Source organism: Corvus hawaiiensis, chromosome 6, assembly GCF_020740725.1.
Source record: "Corvus hawaiiensis isolate bCorHaw1 chromosome 6, bCorHaw1.pri.cur, whole genome shotgun sequence".
Lineage (NCBI taxonomy): Eukaryota > Metazoa > Chordata > Aves > Passeriformes > Corvidae > Corvus > Corvus hawaiiensis.
Window position 1 is genome coordinate 22,210,741 of NC_063218.1, and position 21,289 is coordinate 22,232,029.

At 44.0% G+C, this 21,289-nt stretch overlaps 1 protein-coding gene across 5 annotated transcripts in view; it reads right to left on the bottom strand.

Annotated features, from left to right (window-relative positions):
- Nucleotides 1-21,289, bottom strand: part of ADCK1 (aarF domain containing kinase 1) — a 77,514-nt gene that overhangs the window by 14,303 nt on the left and 41,922 nt on the right. For all 5 annotated transcript variants that reach the window (XM_048307422.1, XM_048307420.1, XM_048307421.1 and 2 more), the window contains 3 exons: nucleotides 9,181-9,339; nucleotides 5,282-5,440; nucleotides 1,977-2,093 (listed from right to left, as the gene is read on the bottom strand). In XM_048307422.1, coding sequence (XP_048163379.1) covers nucleotides 1,977-2,093; nucleotides 5,282-5,440; nucleotides 9,181-9,339 — 435 coding nt within the window. The remainder of the gene's footprint in view (nucleotides 1-1,976; nucleotides 2,094-5,281; nucleotides 5,441-9,180; nucleotides 9,340-21,289) is intronic.

Here is a 21,289-nt window from a genome sequence, read left to right on the forward strand (position 1 = left end):
ATAGGAAGAGACCAGTTTCCAGGCAGCCCCTTCTTAGCCCTGCCATGTTCTGGCCTTCCCTTAAAATTCCTGCCAGCTCATCCTTGATAACTCTCCTCTCCAGATTTCCCTTTCACTGTCAATATCCTAGTTGTATGTTCCTCCTCAGCTACACTTGTACATGAATAAGTAACTGCTCCACAGGCAGATATTTCAGTGTTTGCACTTGTCTTTAGAAATCAAAGCCTTCTCTGATTAAATGCCATTACAATCCAGCACTTGGACGGATCCAGAGAGATTAATGTGCTTTTGGGCAGCTTTAATGATAATCCTGCTACAGACGGTATTAAGTAAATGTCAGTAACCTGGTTTGAAGGGAGCTTTCACCTCAGGGATCCTTTCCATTTAGAGGAGAGAGGCTCAGCTTGCTTTTCAAGGCTGCATTGTCACAAAAGAGAAATCCTGCTTAGTGAAGACTCCTCTTCCTCCACACCGTAAAACAAAATGGAGTAAGTTGATAGAGGGATTGATAAAATAAATAGATACGGGTGATTTATAGAGAGCTCATGCATCTCTTGAAAGCCAAGACTGCTGTCATACTATAAGCCAGGTTACGGTTTTGCAACCCCCTCCTCATGCTCCTTTCAGTGTCTGCTGCCTTTTGCTCATCTCCCCACCATGCCATGCAGTCCTTTACCCAGGGCAACGACAGCAGCAGCCAATAATTAACCCAGGCAATATTTGTCCCCATCTGCTGCACCTTGCTGCAGGAGAAGTCTGGGGTGAGCACTGCCCCTACCTCATCTTACTGTGGCCATAATAACAGACCTCTTTTCCCATCACATGATTCTGACAGGCTCAGTATTCCCTCCTTTCTACCTTGCTTTATTGGCAATGAGTAAAAGTTAATCATTAATTTCAGGGGGTAAGAAGAGAAAAGGAAGAAAGAAAATTCAGTCCTGCCACTGAGCTGAGTAACATTCTCTACCTGACAGATGGCCAGAACTCTCTGAGGCTTATACTTTGCAGTAGTAGAAGTCTGTTGACAACTTTTTAAAAATTACTTCTTAGCTATCATTTAGAGACTAGCTCAGACTCAAGAAAATACATTATTTCACTTCTGCACAGAACATACTGTGCCAAGTCATCACAAAACAACCTTCCCAAAGGCATGGATAAGCAAAAAAATTAGCAGAAATTTTCAGCCTACATTGCTCCCATCACAAGCAAAAGCTTCTGCAAGTTAGAAGAACTGAAATTAGCTGCTGCTCTACAACCTTGCTATCTCCAGCAGTTTGAGAAAATTCAAAGAAAATCCCAGGGAGCTACGCTATGCTAGCTACCTCAATCCCAGAATGGATCTGCTGCCTGAGATCTGTGAGGAAGTGCAGCTCAAAATCTAAATGTACATATTGCTCAAGAGTCCTCTCATTAATGAATCAAAACAAGCCCTTCTGACTATTTCAAGACTTGAAGAGTATTCACTCTCCTATCTGAGCGTGTGAGATAGATTTGACTTCTGCCTATAGCAGAAGTATAAGATAAACTCACTCAAAGAAACAACTCTCTTACTTTGGACCAGCTGACTTGTCCAGATGAATGGAGCTGACCATGTTTTGCTACAGACAGAACTTTTCAAATCTCTCTTAATAGCAAAGTCCATGAGATAAAAATAATCAGAAACTGAAGTTGTTCCTTTAGGGTGACAGGAACTTCCATCTTGGAACAAACCACGATGTCTTTAATGTAAGAGCATATGCCTCCTTGAAGATGCCCCTAGCTCTGCAGCATACAGGAGAGTGTTCCCCAAAAGGGATTATGTACTTTTCAAAGGAGCACAAGAACAGATCTCTCAGATCGATTGCTCTGTTCACATCTCTGTGTGCTTATTCTTCTGCCCCATCCCATCCTGTCTTGTCAGCCTCCATTTTGCATCAAGGTCAACATCAGTTTTGCATTGCCCACCATGCCCAGTTCAGAGACGGCTGAGAAACTACCTCATTGACGTTGATGCCATTCCTCTCCATATAGGCCCTGTCGTTCACCTGTCCCCCTTCCATAAACTCCATGAGAAGGACGCGCCTTGTTGAGAGCTCCCAGTAGATCCTCGGGACCTGAAACAGGAACAGATGGGTTAGGTCAAGCAACAGCTTGGGAAGGGAAGGAGAATGTATCACACAAATCCCAGAAAAGGAGTAAAACCGGAAGCAGCTGAAGTGAGGACTTGGTTTTTTGATGAGCACAAGAGAGGTAAATCCATCTATCAGCCTCTTCCCCAGGACAGCAGCAATGTGTACAAGGATAACACACTGATTTAACCACAGCAGAACCTGATCTCATGCAACATTTCTGGCCACACTCTACAGGATTTTGACCACCTCCCATTCCCAGTGATGGCTGAGAACTTTCTTACCTGCTCTGCAGCTCCTCTAGCTGGGCAGTTTAACTAGTACCTATTGCAAGTTTCTGAACTATCCACTCAGCTCCTTTAGACAGGAACTGCATTTTGTTTGCTACGCAGAGGGCCCACTTACGCAGCTTTAAAAATTACAAGCCATCGTCATAAATTGTATCTCCGCAGAGCCCCTTGGAACACGAATGCCTTTGAGCTGACAAACCCTGCATACTTAGGCCATCTGCAATTGAACTGGGAGAAAAATGGAGTGTCACAAATAAGGGACTTGTCACAGAAACCATGGGAGACCCTTAACTATCTTATTGCCAACAACACAAGTAACGAGTGTAAAATGTCAACGCACTTTTCATCCAAGCTGTGGTAGATCAAGCTGAGTGAGGTACCAGAGAAGAGGTCTGGTGTCATCCAGAGAGGCAGTGACACAAGTGTTGCTCAGGCTGGCTCCCCATTTCCCAGCCTCCCTCTCCAGACAAATTTCTTCCATGTTGAAGTCCCTATTGTCAAGAGCCATTTCACTGAATTCCCTTTGGATACTCCTCATGTCACTGTGCTGACCAAACCCTCAATCTGCCCAGATCTGCTTTTGCACATGGGTGAAGCCACACATGTACATTTTACCAAAGACATAAGGGAACTCCGCCCATTCCCATTACTGTGCCCCACTAGAGAGATCATAATTTTGGATCATGCAGAGAGGGAGCCAGCCGTGCAGTCTCCTCTCCTCACCCTCCTGACTCAGCCATGGACTCAGCACCTTGGGGCAGGACAGGAAGAGGTAAGAGGTATTGTCCATTGACTGACCAAAACAGGTGATGCTCATCATTGCTCCTGAACAAGCAGCATTTGCTGCTCTTAACTATTGACAACGTCTCAGTCCCTTACACACTATCTGCTTCCCTCCTGTTCCTGTCCTGGAGAGACCACTTCTACTTTACCACGTGTGTGCCACTTCAGATCAAAGGCTCCTTTGCTGAGCAATTTCAGTGTTCCTCAGTCCCACCGTTCAACACTCCTGGTATACTTTGCATGTGAATCTTGCTTAGACTTTGATGCCATAGATCCACTATAAGTAAGGGGGATTCAGACACTCGCAGCCCTCCCAGCTTATCTGGATGCCCATTCTTTGCAGTTAGATTGGTGAGAAAGCCTGCTAACTCCGAAACTAACAGTTCCCCATCCCATCTAGCTCACTGATCCCTTAGATCACTTCCGATAACACTCATTCTTGTCTCAGGATTTACACAGGCAAGTCAGTGGGCTTGCAAAGCACTATTCATGCTGTCAGAGATGCCTCTCTCAATCACAGCCAAATTCTTCAGCGATTTTTTTAATTACTCACAGATGTTTGGCTCTAATGCTAGTGTGTGGAAATAATTTATCTCTGGCTTTAAAAGCTCACACAGGTTCACAGCAAAAAATCTACTTCTCAGCTTTCTAGCGTGTTCAGGAAAATTTATGATACAGGAGCCCAATTCTTCTGTTGTTTTTAGGTGATGAACACGTCTCTGAATTGGCAGGTCAGACGGGAGGATCCATTATTTAGCCATCTCAAGTCATTTGTTATTGTTACACATATTGATATCATGATAGCTCCTTACCCCAGCAAGGAGGTGATTGGCTGTCTCTGTGGGGATTTACTTCACAGCATGCTACTTACAGCTGCAACAGATACATTCTCTAAGGTGCATCACTTCTGGTAAGTGCCCACTCAGCAAAACCACTCGCGTTTGGCCTTCCATAGCCCTGGTGGCTTTTAGCTGTCTGTGTCTATGGGAAAGCCACTGCTGCCACTGGGCTCCAAAAGGACTCCTCCAAACCTGGAGTCAGGCAATATGGAATTACAACCTTTGCATGGAAAAAGCAAGGAAAAATGAATGTATCAGCCTGTAAAGTCTAACAAAAACTCACCTTATTTCAGACCTCTGTCACTTCTATCTTGGGACTTCTGCATAAACAGGAGTGAAAAGCTCATTTAGAAGTGTGTATGCAGGAAGGTCCCCAGGAGGGTATGTTTTTGCTGCCATTTTGTATGTGCCATGGGCACAGTCACATCAGTGACTGCAACCATGGCACTATGCGTGTTTCCAGAAAGCACACACTTGAGGCTTGTGCCTCTTATATGTCAGCAAAAGATTTCTGAAAGTGTGACTTTGAAGATGTGACCTTATGTCTTTCCAAGAATGAGATGTGTACATGTCTGGTTTTACTTGAGACATTTGTCAGTGACCTTAGTGTGTGGCAGGGGAGGTGGGGTAAAAATGTCAGTGGGCAAGAGCACACATGGGTGCAATTGGGTTTCTGTATGAAGGTAACATGAATGCATTAGCCATAGATGTGTATAAAGAATGAACATCCAATTCTAGAGTAAGAACGTGCTTTTTTCAGTAGGAAGGACTCATGTGAACATCCTTCCTCCTGAGATACAAAGTGTCCTCAATACTACTTGACATCATCAGTTTCAGTCTAGCTTTTCTGTTCTATGTCCATTTCTTGCCCTCAGTTGAGACAGAGCCCAAGGAAAGGTACCATCAGATGGCTCAGCAACGAATGGCAAATTCACAGTCTCTGAACAAGTTCAGAAAGAAAATGAAAATGAAATTCAGAAAGAAAACCTGGGAAAATAAGTAGCAGGCTCCAGAGACTGCTGGTCCCAAGCCACCACTCCCGACCCAACAGAGTGCATTCAGTAGGAAACAAACAAGGAGAAAGCATGTCTCAGAGCATTTTCTGGTCTGTATTTGGAGAGCAGTCTAGGATGAACAACACAGAGGGGCTGAACTCCGTTCTCCCTCCTTATGGTTCCTCCACCTGGTGAATGAGAAGCCTAAGACTAAGTAAGGGAGACTATTAATGCACATACATATACAGAAATACGTGTTTCCTCACCTTCAGGAAGTCAAAGTTTTTGAGCATATGAGCAACCTTCTCAGCATTTCTGCCTTCATTGAGGAAATCCAGCTCCAAGGGCAGATTCTTCTTAGCTTCTTCCACCAGCCACATGAACTCAAAATCTGGAAAAATCTGCTTCACAACCAAGAGGAGAACCTGAGAACAAGGAAACAGACAATCAGTTCCATCCTGGCTCCAAAGCCACACAGCTACACACTGTGCTGTTTTGATAGGATCATTCCATATAACTTACAGATGAAAAAACCAAGTGCTTTTAGGGTTCCTGCAGTATCACAACACAACACAGTGTCATGCCTTGGTCATGTAACACAAATTCGGGCCTACACTTCCACAGAAGAAGGCACATCTAGGAGTTAAATGATGGCATACACATCAATGGGAGGCCAGCTGGCTGCTGCCTAGAAGATAGTAAATCTCAGGAGAAGAGATGACATGGCCAGATCTCACCAAGGGTGTTGCCCTAGAGCAATTATCTTCTGAGTCCAATAATTCTACATGTCATTCTTTGACCATTTGAACAGCTCTCAGATAAAGCAGATGAGGAAGATCTAAAGTAAGACTTGTCACCTCTGTGTTACTTCTTCCACTGTTGAGCACAGAAAATCCTCTGGGCAGTTCAAAGAAGACAGTGGAATTTGGATACAGTTAGTAGGTTACAAATCTTTAAATAACACTTCTGGTGGGAGTCAGAGGGCAAGTTGCTCTTCAGCATCAGACAAAGCCATCCTCACAAGGCTGAGGAGGTATTTTCCAAGTATCATATATCCACCACATGGAATGCTCTTCTTAAAAGGATTAGGTATTCAGCAACACAGCACCTTGAAAAGCCCAGCCAAAAAGTTCCTTGAAACGTTTGCTTGAAGCAACATTTAATGGGTGAGTGAATCAACATTACACAACCGGATGGCATAATCAAAGCTGCATAGCAGGCAAGTATGCTTTCTGTTCAAAGAAAGGGACAGTTTCTCCACCAGAGTCACAAATTTACACAAGCTGACAATGTGGACCACACCTTAAGGAAAATAATTTTTTTGGCTCTTTTTAACTAACTGAGTCATAAAACAAGTAAAAAAACATAAAAATACAATGCACTTTGCTGTCTTTATTTCACCTGTTCTGTACATTTATCCGAAAACAGAAAAAGGCTTTTAAGTGTGTGTTATTGCACAGTTTCCCTTTCTCGATCTCCACCACTGAGGTGGGAACTCCTGCACTGCCAGAGGAACATTTAAAGTACACATAGGAAGCTGCTATCATTGAAATGTATGACAAAAATAAATTTATGAACCATCACTGCTCCTGTTCAGTTGTGTGACAACATTTGTTCTCCACCCCGTCTCAACTTCTCTTATCTAAATGTCAGTTGCAAACTCAATGTTCCTTTAAAAATGTAATCACCAGGTTCCAGACACTATTGAATTGTATTTTTTACTGTTATATCTAGAGGCATAAATCCTTTCAAATTTATGTCACCCAAATGAAATGTAACCAGCGATCTTCATGAACATGAACATAAACTTCATAGGGCCTCCAAGATTATTTCTTTGGTGCCTGACGCGAGAAAATTCATGCATTTTTTTTCCTTTCTTCAAATGCTCTTCTCAATCAATTTGCCAACTCGACCATCAGCAGGGACATACTAACAAGTATTTCACCTACCCCTTTTCTGACATCTGTCTAACATATTGTCTTGAAATAATTATTGATATAGAGAGAGCAGTGAGGTATCTCTCTCTGGGTTTATTAGATGCTGTACTGATTTTTAAAGAGTCAGCACTGATGCTATGAAACCTCAAGCTACCTTTCTGTGTTCAGATTCCTTCCCAGCAGTCTCTAAATAAGACCATCTCCATCAGTATTTAAATTAACCTCTTACCTAGCTGCAATGTCTGTCTGATTCTTAAAGGACCAGAACATTAGCACATGTGATCTGGCTTTCTATGCAACCTACACAAAAACAGTCCCACACAAGGATATGATGGTGCATGTAAGCCAATACTCCAAAAGAGACCTTTTAAAAACAAAACTGCATGTGTCACGTTCTGAGCTACCTGCCCATATATACAACACATCTTGAGGATGGTAAACTAGACTGTCTGTACAAGAAGGACAGTACCAAATTACCAAAACAAAATACACTGGTTTAGTTTCAAGTTTCCCAGGAGGAATGGTTTAAAGCCAGAAAAGACAGGAATCATTCTAAAATAATTTGTTTAAATGTCTCTTACCAGTATAACCAGAAATCACAGCAACATGGTGTGAGGAGATATGTTTTCTGTGATATCCACTGTTGGAAGGGCAAATGTCCCAAGGTAGACACAGGTTTTGGTTCATTCATACAGAATCCTCTTATTGCCCTGATCCCACACTCTTTCATTACCTGCTCATCCTTAATCCTTGACTGCTCTTTTTCTGCTACTCTGTTTTGGGAGGGACTGAAGGATGTCATAAGCCCCCTGAGAAGTGCTGTGCATGTGATTACTCACAGAAGCAAATTCATTGGGCAGACTACTGCAGAGTCCTGGAGAAGATCTGAATCAAATTCAAATCTGCAGCTGGACCCAAAGCCAGTTCAAACAGTTCTGTGTTCTCAAACCAGCACGGAAACAGACAGATCTTATCTTATTGGGACATCTTTTTGGAACCCAAAAATTTCTTTCACTATAAGTTCAAATTAAATACTCAGCTGCAAACTAATTTGCCCCAGCTCAAACCAGCTGTGTTTCTATGCAGACTAGCCAGGATTGCTCAAAGCAGGGTATTTTAACAGCCTAGAGAAGCTTTAGTTACGTGGTACTCTGAGAGGGTGCTGGCAGAATCTTTGATTTCTGATCTTCTGTGATGGAGAACTGTGTTACTGCATCAGCAACACCCTCCAAACACTCATCAGAACTCCTCAGCTTAAACTTCCCTTCTTTAGTCCCATGGACCTACCTGTCTGCCAATTAATGTGCACTTACTGTATTATACAGACACACACACACACATATATATACATATATATGTATACATATAGATATACATGCTTTATTAGGAGAGCAAAAAGCTTCAGTGTTACCACTTACAGACCTAATCCTTCCCATCTCCTCCACCTCAGCCCTGTGTCCATTTCCTGTTCTATACCATATTGCTGGCATCTTTGTCTGCTAAAATGCAGTACAGTGCCACAGTTTTTCTCCATTTCTTCCTTTCCATGGCTAGACTTAGAAGTTTGGGAAAAGCTACAGCACTGCACTGGGAAATATGAGTGGTATCCACCATTCAGGAGAGGAACAGGAGCCAGGCATTGAAACTCTTTTCCTAGCTAAATCCCTCATTTGTGTATTTTCCCCTGTTAGGTGACCCTTTCTGCATTTCAGTGTTTTTGTTTCTACTATGAATCAGTTCAGCATTAAGGAGCTCATCAAGAAACAAAACTGAATCATAGCAACCTCATCCACTGTTGAATCCACACTAGAATTTAATCGAAAAAAACATGCTAATCATGGGGAATGATCTTCCTTGGCCACATAGCCCTGACTACAAGAGAATTGAGACCAGTTAATGGGCACACAGGCTGAAAAGAGACTTCAGGACTCACTCTCTAGTTCTTAGATCTTATATGGACTTACTATGATGTCATTCATCTTTACCTGTCTTCTCCTTCTGCCCTCCTTCCCTCTTACCCTGTTTTTCAGTCTCTCCATCCACACATTCACCAGCACTGCAATCCTCACCAATTTTCTGTGTTAATCCTACAAGACAGCACTGATTTCTGTGGAGGTTTCAAAGCTACAGGTTGGTGTTGTTATACCTGCTTACACCATGCGTGAATGTGGTCTTCATATGGTTCAATGGCAATTGTTCTGTAAGTTGTAGTCAACAGGTAGTTTTACCTCCATGAGCAAAATATCCTTGGAGCTCTGAGCTTGCACCTTGGGGTGCTGGATTTTCACCGCCACTGTTCTCCCATCCTGCAGCACTGCTTTGTGTACCTGGGCTAGTGATGCTGCTCCCAAGGGAGTGTCCTCAAAACTCAAGAAGAGCTCTTTTATCTGCCGAGAGAAGAGAAAGAGGCATCAGCTTGGGGTAACAGAGGCTATTCTCAGGAAAGCCCTGCCCACAGGCCAGAGAGTTCCTGTGCCAAAGCTGGGCAGACTCAGGCCTTTCATCCTTCTTCTGTCCCCTCCCTTAGCCTTGTCATTGTTTGGCCTCCAAGTAGAGCCTGCCAAACGTGCAAGTGCCCTGGAGATACTCTGCTTATGGAAACCTGTGGCAGAGCCCCAGCAGCACCTTTTATCTTGGACTTGTAGCGGCCAGGCAGTACATGAGGAACTTCTCCAGGCTGTCCTGAAAATGGGTTGGAGTGATTACGGTCAGCATCCTGGGTGCAGAAGCCAACAGCTGTTCCTTTGCACATATTTCTTTTGCAGATACTTAATACCACCCACCGTCACCCTCTGAAACCTGACAGTGTGTATTCCTGTGCATTACAGCAGCAGCAGCTAGCTTACTTGGTGAAAGCCAGCACATGACTGGGAGCAGTGGTTAAGGGCTGCATTCAGGGCAGGGGGACAAAAACTGCTGTTTCAACCTTGACAGCTTGGTCTGAAAACATGTTTAATGTGATGGACTTTGTCACACCTTCTGTAAAGTAACCAGTGCTCTCAACTCAGAAAAAGCACCAAGCAGGGACAGCAAAGCACTTCGTGAGTAGGAGAGGAAATTATTAGAAGCTCTGGCTGAGAAATTCAGGGCTAGACTACAAGAAAAGTTGCAGATGAAGTAGATTTACCAGGAGCAGGTCCAGGAAGCAAAACCTGAGGTAGATGTGGGTGAGGCAATAGCAGAGGGGCAAAGGCCCACTGCCCTGCATAACACAGCACCCTGCTAGAGACCCTGAGTGCAGCACCAGCTAGTGCAGGCTCTGGAAACACTACTCCCATGGTAGTGTGGTATCGGCCTGGCTGACGAGTCAGGGCCCTCCACAGTCAGTCAGCTCACAGGAAGGGCCAACACAGATATGTGGCTTCAGGCCTAGTTCATGTAATGCTAGTTGAGGATTTTTGTCCTGCTCTGTAGGACAAGGTGAACATAAACTCTGAAGTTTCCAGAAGTCAGCAAAGGGAACCTGTCCCACCCTTCTCATGGGCTCAACTGATTTCGAGTGAGCAGTTAGGAAGCCTGTAATTTATGCAGTAACAAAAAAGAAAGAATGTCAGTGCATTTTATAACCTGCTTTTTAATACATAATTAAAGATGGAAGCTGCAGCAACCTAGCAATTAAATATGAATAAAGACCTTCTAAGCAAAGTCTTCATGCAAAGCCTTAAACGAATACTCTTTTTGCTGAAAAGGAAGAAAAATACTACAAGGAGCAGCCTGTTCCCTCCTGCAGCTGGTAAGGAATGAGCCCCCTCCCACACCACCCTACCCCTTCTCTCCCAGCCCCTTCCACAGAAAACTATTGCTAGCAACAAACTGGAGCATTTGCAGTAATTAGATACCAACACAGACTCAGCTGACTCCAGTAATTCACTAGGAAGGTGCATTTTATTTATTTAATTAATTCTCGTAGCTCCTGGCGGCAAAATCAATTAAGTAAAACAACTGCATTTAAAAACAACTAGTTATGTGGTTTTTAATTACAGAGGGTCCATAATTCAAACCTATTGACATTTGTGTCTCAAGGGAAAATGTGTTCAAGACACAGGGACTTTTACCTTTATGTGCAGTTTATCTATTGCCTGAAGAGAGGATCTGTTACGGGTAAAGATTTAAGGTGGTCAAGAGCATGCTGGGCTGCACAATTCCATAAGGAAGAAAAAAACGCAGAGAATTTGCCGTATGAGGTCAAGCTGGGACTTTCTTCAGCTCTCTCCCTACCCTACATCCTCGTATCAGAGGGATGTACCCTTTACAAAGTGGTTACTAGTCTAGCTGTCATAAGGCTGGGTAACATCCCCCAAAGGTTAAAACACAGAATTGGGAGTTCACTGGCTTGAATCCACTAAGGTACATTTATAGTAAGATCATATATAAATTGGATAAAATTCCATCTGCTCTGGATTTCAAAACCTCTTAATTGCCTACACTGTCAATCCAACCATTTTCACCAGTACTGAATGCATGCAGGGGAAAAAAAAGCCGCACGTGTTCCCTCTGGCAGGAATAATATCCACCTCATTATCGTGTGACTAAATTTTCTAAAGAAACATAACTGAAGAAAGCTGCATCTAGGAGTTATTTTGGATAGAAGACTTTCATTTAAAAACTTGCTACTTAGGACATGAAAGTCAGGTTAGCAGTCATGTCCAGTAGAGCCTGCCCAGTGGCCCTACTGCAATTCCAGGGCAAATCTGTGCACGTTCACAGGCCGCAGGCAAGGACAGAAAGGCGAGGGACTGCAACAGGGACAGAGAATTGATGGATACCCCAGGAGTAAAAGGGCAGAACATGCACAGGGAGAGGGAGCAGATCACAGCCAAGCCATTACACGAGCAGGTGTGAGGCTGAGATAAAGCCGAAGCACAATTATGGCTGGGCTCCAGGACCCCCCACTTAGCAAATGACCCTTGTTCGTTATGGAATTGTCTTTTCTTGGCTCACTGGAGGTAGCTAATGCCTCTGCTGCAGGCTGTGTGTCCCAGACAGGCAAAAGCAAGCAAGAGACGGTATGACATGGAAGCAGAGAAGAGGTGAGCTAGGTTCCCACACTGCCTGCCAGGGAGTGGGTCCTTCCAAGGGAAGGTGGCTGCACCCGTTTCATACAAGCAGGGAGTTCTTGGAACAGGCTGCAGGCCCTTAGTGCTCACAAGCACCCTTAACAAAAACTGTCATTTCCAGGATGGATAATTAGCAAGCAAAGGTCTGGGAAGTCTTGGAGCCCACCTAACTTAAGGAACTCTCTAGTTTTTTCCAGGCTACAGCTGGTCTCAAATGGCCTCATCAAACTCGCTGTTACCATCTGTAATCCTGGCAGGAGATGAAACAAGCAGTTTCCCAACAGGTTTAATAAAGGTTTAGAAGGAACTTTAGGGCTGCTCTTTCAAAGGAACAGGACAGCCAGCTGCAGGTTTACAGCTGTACAGGTGAGCGGTGTCCCTGCACACAGTGGTTTCCCTCACTCCTTCTACATAGCCAGGTCCCCACTGGGCACATGCTCCACCAGCAAATGAATGTGCACTGTACTTCACTGGAAGCACAGCCCTGACTGCTTAATTCTAAAGAATGAAGCTCATTTAATTTTAAATATGCGAAATCTTTTCATGATTGTTGGTATTAGTATTCACACCTCAGGGAACTGATATAAAAGCTCTTAAAGGATCTATCTACTTAGACACTTATTAGTATGTATTTGAGCTGAGGTTGCACCTAGAGACCACATTAAGCCCAGAGTGCTATGGTATGAGGTGCACAGCCACCATGGCCCCTGCAAAAGCTCATGCCTTCCAGGAGTTCCCAGATGTCAGCTACAGGCTTCCTCACATGCTGAAGTGCTTTCCCAAAGCACAGCTGCTCTTCCCAAGGTCTGCAGCACATACCACCTTGATGCCACAATGTTGAGCATCAGGATGCCTCAGTATTTTTTGTGAATCCTGTCCTTAAACACTTAGGAAGATACTGGAAGTCAACTGGATTTAAGTTCCCAAATCCTGCGTCCCTTCCAAAAGTATTGCCTTAGGTGACCTGCCTGGCATGTTCAAAGAAGTCTTTGACAGAGCTGGGATTTAACCCAGATATCCCAAGTTCCAGACTGATATCTTAATCTCTAAACCATAAAAGTTAAATGTGCATGTCTTGCTAGCTAATTTCTTTTGAAATATACTGCCTCTTAATCCCAACCTTTTTATATCCATGTGCTGCAGCAAATGATGGAGTATTACTGCCTGGTTTCAACTTGCCTACTTCACAGAGAGGTATGTTCTCTTCCCTCTCCAGAAAGGCTGCTAGCAGTGTACCCTGGAGCAGAAGCCTGAGTCACAGAGCCCTTTCCCAGCCCAGCACTATAAAACATCATTCCACATGAGATGTGGTGGTTCTGCTCTGCCATTGTGAAGAATGTTGGCCATGTGTCAGCAGTTTGTTCAGGACAAATTTAGGGTGCAGTGAGATGCAGGATCACTAACAACAGAAGGCATCTCAACAGTCCCGCGCTGTTTAGCTTGCTGAACCCCACTGTCTCTTAGCCAACCATGGCTACATCTGGAGACAGTGGTGAGCTCCAGCTTTTGGTCTGATCTGTACTGTCATCCTTACATTCTTCAGAAGCTCTCCCAACAGACTGACCAGTCTCAATGACAGCAGGATGGACACTGGAGGAACTGTTCCACCTGCGGCAAGCTGGGACTCAGTCACTGTTTGACAGCCTAGAAAGTTCCTGATAAACCCTGTAAGCTTCTGGGAGTGCAAAGGGTACAGGGAAACCACAAATGAAAGTAGCCCTGTATCCAGGATAAACCCTGAGCTTTGGTAACAGTATATCTTCATGAAAGGTCTGTCATGTAGCTTTCAAATAATAAATTTGCTTCTGTTTAGTATGGTAAATAAGACAGAACAAAGGTAAATATGCCTCTGTTAGGGAACTTGGCCAGAGTCTGGCACAAGTGGGAACATGCAGCAAGAGCTGAGACCATCTCAGGCAGATGCCATCTCCAGACACTTCACTGTGCCTGACAGCTTCACCAATCACAGCTGTGCAAAATAATTCACAAAAAGAGGCCAAGCAGGGATAAAACTATTCCTTTATTACCAAAACCAGTGCAAACTAAAACATTCAAAACCTCAACTACAATTTCACAACTCATCTCCTCAAAACCAACAAAACCTCAACTCCTCTTCTGATCACAGCATACTGTAATTGCTCCTGAGTCTTGCATTTTGTATTTGGAGACTTTAATCTATAAGATGTCCTGCTATTTTAAAAGGGAGTGACCAGGAAACACATGATTAATTTGGAACTGTTTTTGTCTCCAGGATACTCACCACAGGCCATGATACAACAGAGCTCCATTACCAAGAGTATTGTGTTCCAATGGTCAGGATCAGCTGACCAGTCACCTATCATTTTGAAGCCATGTAGCAGCACAGGAAAACGCACATGGAAAAGGTGGTATAAATCCATTCAAGACAAAGGGAATGATACAGCTGTGACACAAGTCCATGGAGGAAGTGGACAGCAAGAAACTGATTAAGGTAAGTAAATTTTGCACATTCTCTGTGCTGTGATTCTCCAAGCTGGAATTCACTTGGTAAGATGACTCAATCTGTTTTTTCTGCTGAGGCAGAAAGATAGAGATAGCACTAGAGATAGCACCTCTTGATCATGGCTCCATGGATGGCAATTTGCTAAGGTGAGCTCAGTCTGCAGGAGCTTTCTGGGAGCTACTGTCTGCAGCCTCCCAGACAAGACAGCGCAGGGCAGTGTGATAGTAGGATTCACCAGCTTGCGGGAAAACAGATCAACATAGTATCACGCTCTGGGAAGAAAAGCTGGGGGCTGCAGCTGCCACCATAACACTACGTAGTACAATGTCCCCTCTAGTTCAAGGAACAGAATACCTGAAGAGACATTCAGCTCTATGTCTGTTACAGCATTACTAGGGTTTGCGCTTCCCAGAACTTTTGGAATTCACTTTATCAACACTAGCATACTATTGCTCTCAGAAATCTGAATGGCTTTCCTGGTTGAAGAAATGTGAACCTCATCCTAGGCTGGTTATCTTTTCAACAAGATACACATAACAGCTCATGGTGCCAAGGACTCACTGATCCCTGCAAGTCTGCAAGACCAGAGTTCCAGGTGTGAGAAAAATGTTACCTTGGTGTAAAGCAATATACTTGCCAGGCAGCAAGCGAGGGGTTTTTTCCATTGTCCAAGCCTTTCTATCCCCTCTATGAAAACAAAATGTCACAGTGTTGCTCTGAGAATTATTAAGACAGCAAAAACTGAAAGATTAGATTTATCACAGTAGACAGTGGATTATGAAGAATAATTCATCAAACGTCAGAACAAACAGCCCACAATTTATAGGCGGCTTTGTTGAGTCAGTGAAATCTGATTGGACTTCTCCCCACCTAATGAATGCCAAGCTTAATTGATGGTTCCTAAATGCATCTGTCAAGAACATCTATTTATTAATTCAGTATTTTTAATAATATTGCAGATATATACAGAATAGTGGTTTTCTTGTCAACAGACTTGCTGGTGTTCATATTACATTTACACATACATGTGCATATATAGAGGTACACACTGCATCCAAATGATTGCAGGTAAAGGTATGTGTGTATTCTCATGCACTGAAACAATTACCTTTGGCTTATTACACAAAATCCCTGCATCTTTCAGTGCACAGGATGGCAAAGTAACGTGGTTCTTTTCAGGGGGTGATATGCAATAAGGTGCCTGCCTAGAATTTGGAAGAGCTGAGCTCTAACATTGTTTCACCTCTCTGTGGAGAGGGGTTCTGTGTGTACCTCTGTGGAGAACATGGAAGGTGGAAGGACCTTGCATGACTGAATCAACTATTTCCTTAGAATCCCCAAGTGATGATAACAAAGAACCAGTGCCTCTAAGACTGATGTGGACATTGAGAAAATGCTCATTTTCTGTTTCCAGATGTAGTTAATCAGCACAATGACCTCTGGCCCATTCAGCATCCCACTTCTTTCCATCTCAGAATATAACATCTTGTGCAGCTAGAAATCCATCTAATTTATAAGGACAAAATTTTTAGCTTTCCCTTTAAAAACCTATCAGTATAATAAATATACAACAGTTATTACACACAGCCACAAACATGTCACTTCACGTGCCAATGGTACGCACTTGTTCCTGGCATGCCAATTACTGCTAACTTAGTTAATCACTGCTAATGTGGCATTACAATAGCACAAAACCAGGGCTGTCCATAAACCATCAGCCTTTCTTCTAGGAAAGGGCTGTGACACAGGTGGGGTGTGAAGTTCGTTTTTTCCTGTTATTTCTACCTGGTACCACTTTGGTCCTCTGCAGCCCACTACCTGCTAAAACCCTGAGAATCTTCTCTGGGATCCTACCAACAGCATTTCTCAGTCACAAAGCCATTACTGTTACAGAAAATGAACTCTGCTAAAGGAAGGGTCCTTGATCCCCATCAGCCAGAGACCAATGTTTGCTCACTCATTCACTGATACCTAGGATCCTGGCTACTTCCTGTTCTGCTCACCTATGATCCTCTTTCCATAGTCTCTCTTGGCTAGACAAGCAATGGAAAAGCCTACATGAAGCCACTCTTGTATTCATCACATCCATCCACTGAGCTGTGCAGCAATAGTATCAGTCTACTTTACTTGCTATAGTACCTTTAATTATTACAGAGGCATACCTCGAGGAAAAGCACCTTTTATTTTCTATCCCTGAAGACTCCTGTGTAATAGTCTGTGCTCAGACACGCTCATGGTAGCTTCATTTATTTTCCTGAGTAAGTCAGATCCTTAAGACAAGGCAGAGCCGTCTAAGACTATCACTCATCCCAGATCGAAACCTGGATCTCAGTGGTGACAGCTACAACAGGCAGTATGAGCAATGAGCAGACAGAGCTGATGTATGTCTCCTGAGACCCTGTGTGTGAGGTGGACCTCATCTCCCATCTCTCTAAAAGGGGAGCCACTTATCCATGGCTCCCACAAACAAACAACATTTAGTCTAACAAAAGCAAGGATTGTCATGGCCAGACTGGAACAAAACTGGCTCAGGAACATCCTCCTGACTGGCACAAGGACACAAATGTTTTTCACCGATTAAGCTACTGGATGTCCTACTATCTTCCAGAGACACAGGCTGCTAAAATTAACAGATTAGCTCAGCACCCAGACATGCTTTCAAAAGTTTGGAGTTCTACAGGTTTTCCTCTAGCATTTCACCACAGTCTCTTCCATGCTTAGCTTCATTCAGCTGTTCTTTGTCCAAGTGCTGGTTTCACAAAGCACTCTGAAGGCAGAGGAACTGCACAATATAATTCTGATGTAAGGCAGATATCAAGCTCAATTGTAAGAAAGCAGAGTCCAGACATCATCTGCAGGGCTAGCACAACATCTTTGGTAGCACAATCATATAGATGAAACCAGAGAAAGGAAACAGCAAAGCTGGGATGTGTCCAAACAAGTTTCTAATCCATCCACATGTGTGTGAGCATTTTTCCTGGTCAAAGTACTCCATATAGGTACCTTTCCCCCATGTCTTTAATCTCACACTCAAATTCCAAGAAAATCTATTTCTCAAAAATGTCCATTACTAGGGGGAAGGTTTTGCTGTTGGAAGCTATGTCATAATTTTAAGCTGCAAGTCCAGTTCACTTCTCTGTGGAGAACATGGAAGGTGGAAGGACCTTGCATGACTGAATCAACTATTTCCTCAGAATCCCCGAGTGATAACAAAGAACCAGTGCCTCTAAGACTGATGTGGACATTGAGAAAATGCTCATTTCTGTTTCCAGATGCAGTTAATCAGCACAATGACCTCTGGCCCATTCAGCATCCCACTTCTTTCCATCTCAGAATATAACATCTTGTGCAGCTAATCACCTTCCTGGTATCCTAAACCACTTCCGCACTCCAGCCTGTCTGTGACTGGCCTCCAACAGCAGCCAGTGCTTCCTGATCCTAATGGTCAAGCAAGAGCCCACCAACAACTATGCTTGTGTGGAAATGGAAGATGAAAAACGACAGTCTCTCTATGTGCACAGCAAACAATGTCACTGTGGAGTCTACTTTGCATGACATAAGTATCTTATAGCCTATGCAAACTGCACACGCCAAAGCAAAGCCAAGGTGTGTATATACATATATAATCCTGCTTGCTTTCCATTCCATCATGCTGAAAAAGAAAATAGTGACTTGTGAGCTACTTATTCACTCCAGCAGTGCAGGCTATGGGGCAGATGCCTCCCTGCTCTTCCCTTGCACATACAAATGCTCTGTTTAATTTGCTCTTTAATCTTTCTCCCAGTTCAGCAATGCTCATTAAATCCACTCTTTTCTCTCTGACTGTTTGGGGAAATACTACTTCCTCTGCATCTCTCCTGTCTGTGAGGATGGAGCCACACTTGTCAGTTGTTCCGACAGACTGGATCACAGTCCTTCAAGAGCACACAATGCCTCCACTCCCAGCCATCTTTTGTATTTTAATTGAAAACATTCTTTCTCTTTCCTCCCCCGCTACAAAGGAGGGTCTCATTTATTACACCAGTGCACAGTGGAAGCACAGCAGAAGACAACTCCTTGCTGCATCCCATCTGCCCAAACGGATTCTTATTCCATGGTTGCGGTAGAGCAGTAGTTGCCCCATTCTATTAAGATCTTCAAGGCTTTCTGTGTTCTCTGCAGCTCTTCAGCTCCCAAGCAACAGAGCTGAAAGTGCTAACATAGCAGGAACATCCCAGTAGCTCCTAAGGAAGGGAAGAGTTTCCTCAGCCTTCTGCTCTTTTAATGGCTCTGTTAGTATACCTGAGCAGCTTGCTTATCCCTTTCCCAGCTTTCTGGAGATGTTACACAAAGCTCTGCTCACAACCTCTACCCCCACCACTGCATCTGGATAATAGCTCACATAAAATTCCCACTTCCTTTCTGCTGACTTGTAGTTCTGGCTCTGTACTCCACATCAGCCTGCTTCTAGCCAAACTACAATTTCAGCCTGTTTCTCAGTCATCTTCTCTCAGATAGTCGTATCTCTGTTCACATTCAACGAAGCTAAAGCACAGTTCCTAATTTTCTCACTCAAACCATCCCTTCTGTCTCCTTTCTCATCACAACAGAGAATGTCACCTACTTTCCGTCAAGCATGCCTGCAGCCCTGACCTTGTCATCAACAGTGACCTTGCTCCAAATCTCATTTCAAGGTCTGAATCTAGTACTAGACATCAAGTGCTAATGCTCATAAATGACAGGCGAAAACAAGCCCATTGTTGTCCCCCATCCCCTCAAAGTTCCCATTTCTCTTGAGCCACACATGTAGTAAGATATGTGGAGGTCCCCAACACACAGAACCCCTTGACTGAATTCCTGAAGGCATAGTCCCAAATGACATAACACCCCTACAGATGCCAGCAGCATGGTGCAAAGACAGAATATTTGTGAAGAATCATCAAATCATAGAACAGCTATGGTTGGAAGGGACCTCAAAAGATGGTCTAACTTAACTTTTCCTGGGAAAGGAGGCCTAGAAGAGATTAGAACGTTTTGAAAACCTCTAGATGGGGTCTCTACCACATTCCTGGGGAAGTTGTTGCTGTGATTGGTAGTTCTCAATGTAAAAAATTTCTGACCTGTATCAAGATGAAGCCTCTCTCAAAATGCCACAGAGATGGGGCCAGTTGGCACATAAGCAAGAAGGTTAGATTTAAGAAAACACCCAGAAGCGAATGAACTTCCAAGACCATTTTGACTCCAGGTATAAACACATCCCCACCACTCACTGGCTGAAACCTGTGTAGGAAAGGGTCAAGGAGCCACAACAAGCTCCCTGTTAGTCACAGCCAGGCAGAGGGAGGCTCAGAGAGGACTGCAGAGATGCCCCAAGTGCCCTATCAGCAGTAAGCCTGCACAACAGCAGCAGTCCTGTGAGAAATAACCAGCTGACAGAGCCTGAGGATATATGAGGACCTTCAGGAACACACATCACCTGTGCCTCATCTTAAATGGCTCTGATTCAGCCTTGAAAGCCTGGGGGCTTCAAGAAGTGTATAAGACAAGGTGGGGGATGTGTATGGGCAGTTTTATGTGACTATACAGAGAGTGATGAGGGGATGTTTGGAAGAGGCCAGGTACAAGGATTTGGTCAGGAAGTGAAGCTGTGCCAAGGCTTGAGCACAGAGTTAAAAAGGAAGCATGGGGCAGGGCATTTGTGTACACAGCTTACCTGGGAAATGGTAGGCAAAATCCATCCACAGAGAGGCAAATGAAGAATAGGATCAGGATGGTGTTTGTGTGTGTGCAGAGACAGGGTGTGCAGGAGGAGTGGAGGGTTCCTGCAGTGAGTGTGCAGAACAGCACTGCATTTTGCTTCATAGAATCATAGAATGGTTTGGGTTGGAAGCAACCTTAAAGATCATCAAGTTCCAACCTCTCTGCCATGGGCAGGGAGACCTTCCACTAAACCAGGTTGCTCAAAGCCCCATCCATCCTGGCTTTAAACACTTCTCGGAACAGGGCAGTCACAACTTCTCTGGGCAGTTCTGTTCCAGAACCACCTTCACAGGAAAGAATTTTTTCCTAATATCTAACTTAAACCTACCATCTTTCAGTTTGAAGTAATTCCCCCTTGTCCTATCACTACCATGCCCTTGTAAAAAGTCCCTCTCCAGCTCTCTTTCAAGTCCCCTTTAGGTACTGGAAGTTGCTATGATGTCTCCCCCAGTCCTCCTCTTCTCCAGGCTGAACAACCTCAACTCTCTCATCCTGTGTTCACAGGAGAGATGTTCCAGCCCTCTGATGATCTTCATCACATGGGACAAAGAGCAGTAATGACAGAAGCAGCATTGCACAATCCAGCAGCCTGTCACCAGGGTGGACAGAGGCACAGTACAATGATAACATGCAGCGGGCAAAGCCCAATCCCAGACAGATTCTGCCCAGTTATATCCTTTCCTCTGGTTTTGGTTATAATTACATAGATACAAGCAGGCCTGAAGTCTTACTGAGACACAACACTGCCCCAGATGAAGAGAACAGGGAAGTAGCAGTAGGGATCTGAGATGGACCTGGAAGTACATGCAGTCTGGCAGATGTGGGCAGCCCTGCCTGAATTGAACTGGTATCAAGAAAGGGATATAATAAGGTCACTACTTTAGAAGAATAATGCTTAAAAGGTAGTAAAGCTCTGCCAAAGATGTAAAGCTCATAAGCCAGTTACTGGTGCTAACAGTGCCTTGATGGGATATGGAAACACCAGCACACCTGGCAGACAAGTCAATGCAAAAGACACAGCTATTGTGCAGTGCACACCACAGAGACCAAAGAACAGGG